Raw genomic sequence first — 15,039 nt, 5'->3', positions numbered from 1 at the left:
ATAATGTTTAAGTCCAAGTTCATTTGTAAGTCTTTTTTGATTTTGTGAATTCAAGTCTAAAGTCATCAAATTTTCGAGTCTGACTCGAGTCCAAGTCATATGACTCAAGTCCACACCTCTGCTAATTCGCACCAATGCACAGCATATGGGCTTCTGACCCTGATGGGCATATCATTGGATTTCATTTTTGGAGAAATTAAGGTTTTGAGCTGATGGAAACATCAGAGGACAACTGAAATCAACAGGATTCCTCTTTGTACCATGCATATTTGCACAAAACTTTATGGAAATCCATCCAATAGATATTTTAGTCTGGACCAAAGTGGTGGACCGATAAACTGACATTGAATTCAATACAGCCATGCTGCCAGTGTGGCTAAAGAAACAACCCAAATTCATCATTCAGATTCAACCAAATCATTCAATTTTGTCCAAAATATATCTGTAATCAAAGCAAAAATGTAATGCCATCATGTATCATGTTTTGATCAGTTGCACCATTGGAGCATCTATCTGGTCATTGCATATCTATACTGTATTGTAATCAAGGAGGCAGGGATTTACTGACTCATACGGTATGTATGAAATTATCTGTTAGCTTGTATCATTGAATTTAGACAGCAGGCCTTTGACTAAGGCCCACAGAGTCAGTAAAACCAAACATCCCGTATTCCTTTATGCCTCCTGTGCGATGACCCAAGATGGCACACACTAACACAAACATGAAGACAGCTACAGCACTCGTTACTGTCAGAACCAAGCGTCATGACAAATGCAGGCAGAGCAGAGCAGGCATGTGGGTAAGTGCAGAGATAGTGCGGAGGTGATCTTACAGCTAACCTAATTAACTTTCTGTGTGAACATACGGTGTGTCGAGCAATCATACCTACACAAGAACAGTGCAGTTTCAGGCCTCTCAGAGTGAATTAAGTGAAGAAAAATAAATCGTGAAGGCACACACCAAACAAACGTGATGTAAGTGTGATGTGCAAAAGAACGCAACATTCTGGGGAGAGTGAAGGGGGCGTCAGGTTTACCCACCTGGGGGTGGAGAAACCTCCAGGGAAATCTCAGGAAGGGGCAGGGCAGGGCCGTTACTGTCTGGGGCAACACTTTCTGAGCATGTGACAAATATAGTGGTGGATGGAACAGCTGCTTTTTATAAGCACAAAGCTTCAGCATCTGCAATGCCTCTCTCAGTCTCACACTCAAACATAATCACCAAAACATACACAGACATAAAAACACACAGACGTGTACTAACTCACACATCTATGCCCACTTGCCTGTATTCACACTTCATCATAATGAATCATACTATTCTCCCATTCGATGCAACACAGACATACACAGGGAAAAAACTTATTGTAGGTCTGTTTTCCTGCTAATAAAAGTACAGTATGTGTTAAGGTTAGGATTATGAAATGTCAATGAGGTTCACAGTTAAAATGCCCACTAATAGACACAGTAAATTCAAATAATACCTAGGCTAAAGACTAAATCATACTTTATACTTTCATCAAGGTGTAGTGGTGGTTTGCTGTAGATTCCTAAAGTATTAGCAGTGTAGGATTTACTACTGCAGCACTCTCTGGAAGTGCCAAGCAGTGTTGAAACTTTCTGGCCTTGTCCAGACTGCCAGCCCACATCTGTTTTTTGGCATGTCAAGATTGTATCTAGACTTTTTTTTTTTTTTTGCAAATCGGATCCAAACAACATTTGGTGGTGGTTGTAAATGTAATTCCAGTGGGGTTTCAACAGATGCGTCTCTACAGACACTCTGGCTGCTTAAATTGGATTTCATTGCGTCACTCGCAACATTATGCACAACAACGTCAAATCGACATCTACCCAAGTGCTGAGCAGAGTCCATCATGCTACTTGCAGAGCACTATGGGGGACGATATGGAGATCACACAGTACCACAGTAACCCACCCAACAAATCTGATCTTATCACTTGCAAACAACAGTGCAGACAGTCTGTCTGCATCTGAATTGATGAACAAATCAGCCTTAGTAATTGTGTAATAACCTGTTTAAGATAAGGCATACTTGTATTGGCAACAAGAGCAATTGCACTGAAAATGGCTTCACTGGGTCATGAAATGCAAGTTATCAGTGCACTTGTATGACCACGTGTTGTTTAACATGTTTTGACCGGTGTTGGGCAGTAATGCATTGTATAATACTCTGACACTTTGACATTATGCAGGGTCGGCTTGTTTGTTGTCTCATTAGGAGTTTGGTATAGGGATATTACCAGTCTGATTTGATCCCAAACATGTTAGCTTAGCGCCGAAGTACGATTAGCCTTTAACAAAAGTAGAGATATGCGACGTTCTGCAATTCCAAAGATGTCTTATGCTGCCTTCAAGTAACCCTGGCTGCAGAAATTTTCTGAAAGCTCAGAGTACACAAGTTCACGGACGCCATGGAAGCTAATTTTTCAGTGGTTGTTGAGGTAATGTGTTGTAATTTTAGTCGTATAGAGATGTTGATATTACCAGTGGTCTCATCTGTCTGTCATTATGTAAAGGCATTATGACATTATGTCTTTGCATTTTCTGCATTACACTACCCACTCCCTAGCTTTCTAGATTGTACCTCAATGGCTTCTAGACGCAAAGTAGCATTCATACTGCCGTTGCTTGGCAGCTGAGTTCTTGCGTCTTAACCACTTGAATGCTAAACATATGGTGTACGTAACTTTTCATGTCATATCCACTTGCTCACTGGTTCCATTTGAAGGCAGCGTTTTTTACATTTTGTGTCTTCATGGCTAGCTTGAAAACATTAGCCACAGGTAAGCCTAAATTCAGGACTCACCTGGCTTTGTTTGTTAGTGTGGTGTCTATTGAGTTGCAAAAGTAGCTTTGACAAAGGCGATATAACAAGCAGTGTATCCCATTAATTTGATGTTGAGTAAATAGGTAGGTACCTTAATTACTTTTTTAGTAAGTAATATGTAATAAGTACATTTTTCACGTTACCTGCCCAGTGCTGGTAATGACAATGGAAATCATGAGCCAGTGCACTGCTGTTCTGTGCTACAGCTAAGATCTGACTGGCATTTTTGAATAACCTTGAATGAGTTATTTATCTGACAACTCGTAACACTTTTAGTTCACCCCTAAAAAGCTGAGCTCTTCCCCTCGACTGTGTTGGAGCCTCAAGATGCTGCAGCTCCAAGGTCAAACCCCAGTGGCGGCAAAAAGCCAATTGCATGCCAGCACCTTGCTCACATGGGGCGGCAGGGGCGTCAGCTGAATCAACAGAGAGGGATCAGCTGGCTGTCGAGAGGAATGTCAGAGATACTGACAGCTCGGTCGTCACCACAGACCACTCTGGAGCACAGCAGCTTGTCTATACTGCCGACTATTGGCTCCACATTTACACTCCTATGTGACTGTGTTTGCACATTCACGCCAAGTTCAAAGCTGCGGTTGTCACCTTATATGCTTAGATGCGCTCACTTTTGCCCTGTACCTATAAATCTTTGTGCAAACAAGTTTTGGCGTTTGATGGACAAGAATATTCTCTTTCCAGAAATTTGGGTTCTTGTTCCCTTGCTTTCTTCTTCCTTCACTTGTGCAGCTACTCTTGTTTTGATCAATCTGCTCTTGTGCATACATTGTGCAGCAATAATCTGCTAGACTGTGAAGTGACAGGGGGAGATTGGATGTCTGTTGCCGTCCACTCACCTTCTGGCTGGCCATTTGGCACCTCATCTGAAAGCGAAACAAAACACATGACTGTCAAACATGATAACAAGATCTCTCACAGTCCTTATCACCCACAGATTTCTGTCCAATTGCACGCATTGACTTATTTTATTGACATCCATTCACCACTAAGCCATATCATCTTTGTGTCGGATGACTGGCTCCTCATGCGTAGACACCATGTTGTCTTAACTGATTATGATAGAGGCCCCCATGACACACCATTTGTTTGCCCTCTGCCTTGTCTAGACTTATGAAGCTAATGGTGGTGGTGGTGGGGTAGCTACAGAAACATGTTTGGATACGAAATTCAAAACCTGTAACAGGACTCATGCAAGGCCCCAACACATCAAAGCATCCATACAGCCCTTGGCATGCAATGATGGGGTTAAAATTTTTTGCCTCATTTGTTAATAGTGGGTTAGTGGAGCACAGAGCCATGAGAGGTTGTCTGATACTCATGGGAGTTTCAGATAAGTCATGAAACATCTGGATCTGCCTGTTTTTTTTTTTTTTGTCCTTGCTGAGAAAAGTTTATGTGGCAGGGGGATTTACAATTAAAGGTTAGCACCCATAGCAGTCCTGCACCTCCTAAAAAACCGAACTGTATGTCAAGGATACGGTGGCTATGAAATACCACTTGGGAAGTGTGAGAACTGTGAATAGTCATCTTAAATTACCTGCTGCTAGTTTCCACTGCTAGTGAAGATTGTTGTTTGTTAAGACAACATTAAATAAGTTTAAACTAGACCTGTTATGCTTTTTTTCTTAGGTTCATACTTATATTTTGGTCTCTACTAGAACATGTTTACATGCTTTAATGATCCAAAAACACTTTATGTTCCCCATACTGTCTTTGCTGGAACACCTGTATTCACTCTCTAAGCCCCTCTCCTAAAATAACCCACTCTGCTCTGATAAGTCAGAGTTTAAGGGTCTTCCTGTGCCATTATTGCAGCCAGGGAATGACTGTAACGGAGAGTAGTAGCACTTTTCACAGTGAAAAATCACCAATAGAAGCTACTTAACACAACTGGACATGTTCAAGCAGGAATATGATCTGAAATGGGGGAGAAATTAACAACATCAACAACCGCGATTACATGATTCCCCTGACGTTAGCATGTAGCTTTTTGTAGCAGTGTAAGCTACATAATGATTGGTTGATCTTTTAGCAAAAACACACAGTCTAATAGGTTCAATACTGACATGATAGTGGCTTCAACAGAACCAACTTGGTTGTTTTCGAAAAGCCCCAACAGTACTCCTTTTTACAGTCTTTGTCCCAAATATATCCCACATTGATAAGCAATTGTAAATTAAGGATTGATGGATTATCAGGCACCAAAGTCAGCATTTTTATGATAGTCGATAAAATAAATTAATTGAAAAATGCGATACTTTGGCTTTGATTCCACTGCCTGCCTCTGTCTACTGTCTCTGCTCTGCTGCTTTCGTCATTTTCTCACCAATGGCTCTATCTAATTGGTTAAACATCAAAAGTGACAGCCTGACACAGCACTGAAGGATTCTGTGTCATATTACTGAAGTTGTAATAAACATTAAAATCTAATATGATGAAGTTGTAAAAATTCCTGGTGTTTCTGCTAGTAACGTTCTGCTGTTAGTCTAATAGTAGTTACTGGATGAAACTTAAGTTGTAAAAGTATGAGAACTGCAAGGAGAGGAAAAGGGAGTGAGACAGCGTCTGGGTGTAGGTGATAAATATGATGAGTTCATCATAGTTTATGAATTATAAACAAAATTGATCACTGACAGTACAGACATTTCATACACCAGACGAATGTAATGTGGAATTGCCGATGGGCATTCAACCTGAAACGGATCCATTAATATGAGTCAGCGTCATGTTTGTCACTTTTAGGAAAATTCCACTCTCCGCTAGGCTAATTTATGCAGTGTAAAATGTCATAGGCCTATGCTAATAATTTTAGCATGTTGTGTTTGTTGGGAAAGCATGTCTAGCAAAAGATAATTGTTTTGTCTTTGAGCCATATGAATTACATTCTCAGAACCCATCGGCTGTATTCGGCGTCTGACTTCCGGCAGACGGCAATACAGCCTCTGGGGGCAGACCCCCGATTTTTTGGCATTCCGGTTTGATTTGGGCGGAGGAGGCGAATCTCCGTTTCCATCTTCCGTTTATATATAAGTAAATATGCTGAACCATTGCGATGGATTCAGAGTTTGCAGTGAGGCCAATTATGTTCCGCCTCGTTAGTTCACCGCACGGACCGTTTAACCTGGTAACAACTGCAGCCGGCTCAAATGTGATTGGTCAATATCATACGGACTACAAACAGAAACAGGGAAACCTGGGCTCTTCTGCTCTTCTTCCGGAGGCAAGATCTCCGCGGTTTGCCTACAGACTCTACATTCACTGGATGTAGAGTCTGTATATAGAGACTATATGAATTATAATGGAATCAAATCTTGTGCTTGTTTTTATTACTGTCACTATTGAACCATGTTTCATGGGGGATTTAGATGTGTTAGTTGAATCAGTCAGACTTTACTGAAACACCACTACCAACTTGCGTTTTGGAGATGTATTATAGAGCGACTTACCAACATCAGGGAAGGCAGGCTACAATACATGCAAGAACATTATCTTTTTGTAAAGATAATGTTGAAAAGTTATTTTTGCACCATTTAATGTAATCATACATAGGATGCTTAAAGGCATTTGAACAAAGTTTTCTGTTGGAGTTGTGAAGTTTGTGTTATATTAAAGTTTGACACTATGATATTCATTTTTACTGCAAATGTATATCGGTCCAAAATATCGGTTATTAGTCTCCTTGTTTGCCAATAATTGGTATGGGGATCGGCCCTAAAGAAAACCATATCTGTCGCTCCCTATTATGAATGGCCTAGCACGTCTCTGGCCACTGCAAATCTGTTTAAAGCAGACCAGAGATCAGATGCATCTGTCAGAGCAAACAAGACATGAGCTTGCAAATTTGTCTCGCTCTCAGGCAATACAGGATTTACAGTTGAAGGTTAGCCCCCATAGCAGTCCTGCACCTTCTAAAAAATGGAACTGTATGTCAAAGATACAGTGGCTATGAAATACCACTTGGGAACTGCGAGAACTGTGAATAGTCATCTAGTAGTAGTAATAGTGAACGGTACAGCCCCCTCTCTCCTTCAAAACTAATCAAATACACCATCAAATGACTCCAAAACGCTCTTGTGGACAGCAAATACTCGGAACTACTTTCTTGAGTAAACCACTGGGCGGAGTGACACAGTGCACAGCTGAGACAGTGCTGTAGTTATTGCTTGCAGCCTTGCATTTGCGGTATCGTCAGCTGGACGCAGCAGAAAGTTTGAGAAAAGTTTACAGAGTGTTGTTGTAAATCATGGTTTACACATGTATTGTAAAAGGTTGCGGTAACAAGCCGAAGACATGGAGCAGAGTGTTTCACGTAGTACCAACCAAAAATACGGACAGGATGAAACAATGGCTATTTGTGCTGGACATCGACCCCAACACGCCTGTGGAAATGGTCTGGAAAATGTTTGTTAGCTCCAACCATTTTTTACCGGAGGACTACAGTGAAAGGATGGAGCGCGGAAGCTCAGGAATGGTTCAAACGCTTTTCTTGAAAGACTAAGCCACTGCCATACCATCTGTCGGCATCACAAAACGAGCTGACGTGGTAAGTGATCGTTGTGTATTTTGCTCAGCAATCTCTCTGCTGTAACATTACCTCCATGTTGAGTAACATTAGCCTACAACCCAAGCATGGTAAATACGGCTAAAATGCAAATGTTATTGTGGTTATGTTATGGATAAGTGCTTGCCCAGAGCATATAGTGAAGTGACTGGCATTACTTCTTATTGTTGGGAATAAACAGACTGCTAGGGAACATTTTATGTTGTTGTTCCCTCAGGAGTTGTGGTGATTTATGAGTGTGGAGTTAGCATGTTCTCCTCGTGTTCCGGTGATTATTTTGAGGCGTACTCTCGTCCCATCCCACCATCAACATATGTATGTAACATACAGTCACTGACCACTTTGTTAGGTACACCTGTGTAATCTAATGCAATCCAGTAGAACGGCTATACCATGATTTTTTCCCCGAAGCTTATACATTTTCGGTTATTGTTGACATTGTCTAGAAAGTGATGATTCCACTATTATTGAGGTCATAGTGAATGGTGGTGGTGTACTGGGGTGGCCTCCTAATTTTGTCTAATTGAGAGGGACAAAATATTAAGAATACTTTTCAATATATTGCACTCCAGTACACCAGCACTACCCACTATGACCTCAATAATAAAGTAGAATAATCACCTTTCTGACAATGTCAAGAAAAACTGAAAATGTAAAAGCTTTGTAAACGTAGAATGTGTGGCAGAGCTGTTGTATTGGATTGTATTAGATTGCACAGGTGTACCTAATAAAGTGGCCAGTAAGCCCGACATTTACACCACCAATCCATGCCGGCTCTGGGTCTCCCCTCAGCCCCTGGTTGCTTGGCAGCCTCAGCCTCTCTTCTTGCTCTCTCTTCTTCCAAAACCTGTAACTCTTCCTCTGTATATTCTTGCTTCTTCTCAACAAACTTGTTTTGATGACGGGAGTAACTGCGCTAAACATACGCTGTCTGAAATCACTCCACCCACCAAGTACCGTACGTCTGGAATGTAGTTCTGGCTGTGCATTTCGCTTCAAAAGAACTCTGTCTCATTGCGTGGTGAATGTGTAAGCTATAAGTTGTCCACAAGAGCATTTTGGAGTCATTTGATGGTGTATTTGATTAGTTTTGAGGGAGAGAGGGGGCCGTACTGTTCACCTCCATTTTGTGCGCTGAGCAGCAGGCAGCTCTGCCCCACCGATCTCTGAACAAGAGGCACTCATAATTAAAGGTAATGTACCCATATGACTATAGGGATTACGGCAATAGGCGAATTTGCCAAAATGTCGAACTATCCCCTTAAGGACAACATTAAGTAAGTTTAAACTAGACCTATTATGCTCATTTGTAGGTTCATACTTGTATTTTGGTCTCTACTAGAACATGTTTACATGCTTTAATGATCAGAAAACATGTTCCTCATACTGACTTTGCTGGAACACCTGTATTCTCTCTCTATTTCTACTGCAAATGTATATTGGTTCAAAATACTGGTTATTAGTCTCCTTGTTTGCCAATAATTGGTATGGGGATTGGCCCTAAAGAAAACCATATCTGTCGCTTCCTATTATGAATGGTCTAGCACGTCTCTGGCCACTGCAAATCTGTTTAAAGCAGACCAGAGATCAGATGCATCTGTCAGAGCAAACAAGACATGAGCTTGCAAATGTGCTTCGCTCTCAGGCAATAGATAGTTCATCTTGTCAGTGAATAGGTCCATACAAGGGAGCTTCTCTAGAGCCAGCAATTGGTAAGTATACCACAAAGATCTTAAGCATATCTTCAAAATACAGTAGGAAATGAAATTTCAATACCCAGCATTCTTGAGTGTCTCACTTTCTCCCAGAATAGCTGAATGTGTTGACAACCCCAGCCTGATATTTCTTTGAAATCCATTTGCAAAACACAACCAACAGTCTGAGACTTGATGCTCTTCCTTCAGCATCTTTATCTGAAGAGAAACCTTGGTTCCCTTTAAAAGGAGTCTCTTTGCAAGCTGTTTGCATCCAGTCTATGAATACTGCAACCATGATTCCATGTATGTCCATTGACTATGCACCATATTTAACAGCCATTTTCCTCCCATCACTTCTTAACTTCTGATATCCCTCCACTTGTAATGATTCCCTTAAAGCATTCCTTGTCAAAATTAGCCCCACTCCCACCTCACTGCAAAACAATGTATCGCTGGCCACCGGGCCACAATCCTGCAGGGTCACATCATACACCCGAGAATGAGCTTCGCTCGCTCTCTGTCTCATCTCCATTGAGATAATGAGAGTGGAGAAAGGTTTTGTTTTACCTCTGAGGACTCCCAGTGCAGCTGACAGCCCTGCAGGTATTTTCAGCTGTTGCCCCTGCTGGCGTGCAGACAGAAGGGCTCATACAGGCTCCGATGAGAGCCAAACTGCCGACAGCTTAATTTTTCCTAATATAGACCTTTATTGCTTTAATACGCCTACAATAATGATACTATTTGCCCTTGTTGTGATTCCTTATTCTAGTTCTAAGGACTTTGACAAGGAACTTCTATGTTAAATCTGATGAGAGTTGAGAGCAGGGTGGCAATTAGCTGCTGACAGGCTTCTCTGCTGTAGCTGAGCGTGGGTTTGATTTATGAGGTGGTGTTCTGTAACACAAAGCGACAGCTAAAGAGGACAGAGCCCAGGGAGAGTGCTGGACCTTAGGGACAGTAAATATCATGAGGTGAAGACAAGGGCTTGTTCACAACTGAAACCCAAAACTTAACGGCGGCGAGGACAGTACTGTAAGGCCTCTGGGCACAGGGTCAGAGGTTTTAATAGCGAGGTGTCTGACCTCTGAGTGATACAACCTGAACTGAAGTTGGCAGGGAGATGTCTGTTTTGGTGTGTGGCACAGGAGGGGGTTTTGGCGGCTGTGGAGGACGATGGAAGGGAACAAGGGATGGGGATTAAAAGTGCACTCATTCTGAACTATTCCCGGGACAAGAATCTAAGTCCCAAGAGATCTGCGGGCGACTCAGCCAGTTCGTCATCTCTGGTTTGGACTTTTTAAAGGCTTGAGAGTGTGGTGTCTAAAACAACAGCGCTGGCCTCCTCCTCTTCAGCTGTTCAGGCTCATTTAAAGACAATACTTTTCTACTCTCATTTATCTGGTGCTCTGGACTACGCAGCTATTTATGGGTAGTGTTTGTAGTAGATTGGAATCTGCTGCCTCTATTTGCCCATGGCTTTGTCTCTGAGGGGATCAGAGTTGTTTATGGCCATGGATGAACACTGTGGGGGCAACTGCAATGTACACAATCAACAGTATCAAGGTGCATAAAAATGAAGGCCAACCTGAGCATGACATCACTTCAGGGGCTTAGTTTCTTCTGGCTGTTGCAAACTCCTACTCTTTTGTGACCACAGATGACCCAACAACAGATTAAGACAAGATCTGGATTTGAGGAATGGGATTTTGAAGCTTGCAGCTGGCAGTTAACCGTCTCCCCATATGTAACAATCAATGCCAAAAAGCTCCCATGACCAGATCTTGAAAATGCAAAGTCCGCTGTTCAAAAGGTAACCAGTTAATTCATCTGCATAGACCGAGCTATTTGGGGCAAACTTTATACTTAGACCATTGGTTCGGATAAGGGAAAAACATCCCCCTCCCCAGAGAACTTTCACATGGGGAAAAGCAAATGAAGAAACAAAAGAGCAACAAGAGGAAGGATACCTCTTTCAGGAATAAACAGACAGGAAATACATTTCTTAAATGCAGAAAACTGTATTAGCTTCTATGTGCAAATCATGCCCTAGGTATCAAGAACAACCACGGACAGATCAATGCTCCCCCAGAGGATAACATGTTTATTAAAAACTTGTATCGGCTCTCAGCAGGAAGGCCTCCAAGACTGAAACAAAATGTTCCATTTCCTCTACATGGGCATGTCTGGGTCGACAGCAGACCCCAAAAAGAACTGCGCTAATGTGGAGGGTGGGAGTAATACCATAGCGTAATGACAGACAAGAACGGATTAAAAGGGAATGTTGATGGACGCTATGGTGCTGGGGAGTGATTCAGTGTTAGGGTGGGACAGGGGATGGGTTAAGATGCTGTGTGTGGTTGAATAAGGAGTTGAATTATGGGCAGGGGGCAGATCCAAGGGGTATGGCTCCCATCAATCATCAGAAACACAATCACAGTCAGGTTATTATTTATCCTCATACAGCCCGGCACTCGCTCAAAATTGCATCATTCTTCACAGGTCTTTGCTTGCGTCTGGCTCGGCACTCGTCAACATTCCTCTGCCGCGCTTCATCATCGTGTCTTTCTCCAGCTGGATCACACAGAACAATCCAGGATGCCCCCCCCCCCCCCGCGGGAAACAATAGTATCTGCTCATAAACCTCAAATCTTCTCTTGCCCCCCGGATGGTAGAAACACGCATGCATCAGTAATACAATACTGCTGTCAAAGTCACTTTGAGGATTCCTATTAACAGGCTGGCAGGCAAGCCATAAAGTGATGGACTCTGCTCCCCTCACACAAACCAATCATAAAAATCAACATAGATGTACTTTTTTTGTTATCACATCAATTCAAACCTGCAATATTTTGAATTTTAGTTGTCACATGCTTTGACGTTACTGTTAGTGGCAACATGCTGATCCCATCCACACTACCAAAACTCCTACCTTTCTTTGTGGGCTCTGGCATCTTGAGCCGCTTCCCCAGAAATAAAGCGAGTTAAAAACTGCAGGTAGGACAGGTAGGTGCCTTCAGAGTAATGTGACTGCACAGGAGGCCAGGTACGGTGTGGTAGCCCTCTTGTCCAGGAGGGAGAGAGATGATGATAGAAGAAAGGGTGGAAGTAAAAACCTCTGGGACCCCTCGGACCAGAGTGATGGGAGATGAGGAGGGCGCAGGGATACGGTTTGGAAATCTCAGTGGGGGAGGAGAGGAGGACCAGTGACAGATTCAGGAGGGACAGGCTTTAAAGGCCTTATATAGAGAGTTGGCATGCTCCTCCTCTCTGTGGTGGACGCTTCATTGCTGTCCCCTACCCACTGGCTGCTGTGCCAACTTTTTAGATGAGAATAAGTAAAAGTTTGTTTTTTAATGCTGCCTTGTACACAGAAGTAACATCAATATTATGCATTTTGCGATGTATTGGCTGAGTGGATTAAATTCAAAGATAAGAAATATATTTGTTTTGTAGCTGGAGCAAAATAGCTTAATTTTCAAATGTCAAAAGTTCTGCATATAACAGTGTTTAAAGGGGTTTCATAGCTCATAATGAAGCCGCTTACTCGCCAGGGCTACCTAGAGGTAGACGGTAGGGGGTATCATGTTTCTGCAGCCATCCTGGTGGCAGGTCGACATTACCAGTGGTAATAGCCAAATGAGTGGTGCCACTAGCTAGGTCCCACCTGACCAGGTGGTGCACAATGCAGAGTGGCCAAGGCTCACATTAGCGAACTTGTGGAGACTAGAAGGAGGGCAGTGAGTAGTATGTTTCTGCATGTTAACGTGGCTAGCTGGCTGCCTGTCAGCCAACAGAAAATAAAATAGAAGGCACGACATTTACATCACAAAACATTAACATTTCACCAAATCTAAATGAAGAGCACTTTGATATGTGGTGCTAAAGCTCACTGAGTCAATAGAGCATTGAAGTTAAAGGACAGGCCTCTTGTATTAGCTACCAGTTAATGGGTGTCAGGCTATCAAAAACAAAATTAACGGAAACTGACATCGTTAAGTCTTGTTTGACTTATAGGAATAGATTGACATTTTTTGGAAACGTGCTTATTTGCTTTCCTGAGAGTTAGGTGACAAGCCCAACACCACTTTCATGTCTGTACATTAAATATGAAGCTGCATCCAGCAGCTGATTAGCTCAGCTTAGCACAAAGACTGTAAAAGAAAGGCCAACTGCGCACCTGGTTCTGTCTTAAAGTAATAAAATCTACTCACCACCACCTCTAAAGCTCACAGATTAACATGTTATATCTCATTTGTTTAATCCACTCAAATCCGTATATGCCGGAAAAGAAATATTCCTGCACAACACCCTGTGAAACCACAATGTATGTATTTTTACCCTTCGGTATGACAATAATGGTATCAAACTTCTCATGTAACCCTTAACAAGAAAGGAACTGGGTCTATTGCCCAAAGTGTCAGTGTGATTTAAAGTCCAGGACAAACAGCATTTCGGAAGTATCTAGTCTCAGTATCATGACATGTGCAATAAGATAGGCAGGCTGGATATAACATGACAAGAAATCTGATTTGATTGTTGAAAAGTGGGTGTGTCATTATTGTGAGGCCCTGATGGTGTAATGGCAGTAGGATAGAAGTATCCGTTAAGGAGAGAGGGACGAGGCTCTGTGTGTGCGCCCTGTAGCTGCTAAAATAGTCCATTGTAAAATGCCTTGCACGTAATCTGAATTTATTTACTGAGAGTGAATACATTTTAGCCAGTGGGCCTGTAACCACGTTATTTTTTGGGAAACAAAGACACACCAATGTGGCATGTTGTCGCGAGCTAGCTAGCTAAATCTGTGCTGCTAAAGTTGGAGATTGGGTTGAAATTGGATGGTACTAGCTTATGTTAGCACACATCATATTTTTGCAGAAAGAAAACATGGTTGGATTTTGATATATATGGATATTGTAATCTTTTGGTATATATATATATATATATATATAGTTGAAGAGGTGTGCAGTATGGCAGCCAGGGATGTGACCTGCAAGGGTAATGAAAGGCATTTTTCATTAAATCTTGATTTTAAGACCAGATTTGTTTTCATCGCTTCCGTATTTTTGCGTCCCTATCAGGGTGAGGGCTGTCAGTGGGGCATCGGAGGTGAGTATCCTTAATGTACTGCAGAAGTAGATGAAGCAATAGGTTGGATATAAAAAGGGAGAGGTGTTGTCATTGTCACAGGTCTGAGGCTGATGTAATACTCTCCGACATCAACAGATGATAGAAAACATATTCAGAGAGTCTGCGGCTGTATTACAAAAGAAAAGTTTGAAGTGACACACAGCGACTTGGTACCAGATGGCGGATATCAGTTTAATCCGGGGGGAATGCTGCACAAGAACAGCAGGCTCTCCAAACTGGCAAATAAATACTGGAGAGATGCCTGGGTGGTGGTTATATGGCCTATACTTAGAAAGCTGTCATAAACCTTGACATTTGACATGTGTATCGGACATGAAAAGAAGGTTTCATTGTGAATTATATCATCGATGTGGCTGCTTTGGTCCTAATTAATCTCTTTAGCACGTCAAACACAAGTGATAAATCGAGTGTGGTCTCTGATCAAAGGTTGCAAAGATTAAACAACAAGGCTGAAAGCTGCTGGATTTACGAGCAACGGTGCGTCTGGTGCTGAGGCTAGGTTACATGTGCGGTACCCAGCGCCTGCAGAGGATCTAACAATATCATAAACACTTGAGCATGTTAATGATCCCAACATGGGGGTGCACTTAAAACATGCACAATTACTTCCCCAGACAGTCAAGACGGGGCACAGCTCTATTTTAGGGGCTATAGATACAGTCTCTTCACAGGAATGCAGCTTATATCCACTGTCAGAAATCTGCTGGGACAATCATTCCATACAGGAAGATCCCTGAAATGAATCACTGTGGCTACAAAATTAGATC

At 42.3% G+C, this 15,039-nt stretch overlaps 1 protein-coding gene across 5 annotated transcripts in view; it reads right to left on the bottom strand.

The window, feature by feature from the left end:
- The window catches only part of mybpc1 (myosin binding protein C1), a 48,681-nt gene extending 36,360 nt beyond the window's left edge, over positions 1-12,321 (bottom strand). For 4 of the 5 annotated variants that reach the window (XM_049566308.1, XM_049566309.1, XM_049566310.1 and 1 more), the window contains exons 1-3: positions 12,054-12,321; positions 3,703-3,729; positions 1,042-1,116 (exon numbers count right to left, since the gene is read on the bottom strand). In XM_049566308.1, coding sequence (XP_049422265.1) covers positions 1,042-1,116; positions 3,703-3,729; positions 12,054-12,075 — 124 coding nt within the window. In that variant the 5' untranslated portion in view covers positions 12,076-12,321. The remainder of the gene's footprint in view (positions 1-1,041; positions 1,117-3,702; positions 3,730-12,053) is intronic. The other variant, XM_049566312.1, reaches the window with a different exon arrangement.
- Between the last annotated feature and the right edge of the window lie 2,718 nt (positions 12,322-15,039).

The sequence above is a fragment of the Epinephelus fuscoguttatus genome, linkage group LG22 (genome assembly GCF_011397635.1).
Source record: "Epinephelus fuscoguttatus linkage group LG22, E.fuscoguttatus.final_Chr_v1".
Classification (NCBI taxonomy): Eukaryota; Metazoa; Chordata; class Actinopteri; order Perciformes; family Serranidae; genus Epinephelus; species Epinephelus fuscoguttatus.
The sequence above is the reverse complement of the archived record's forward strand: the minus strand, read 5'-3'. Positions and strand labels throughout refer to the sequence as shown.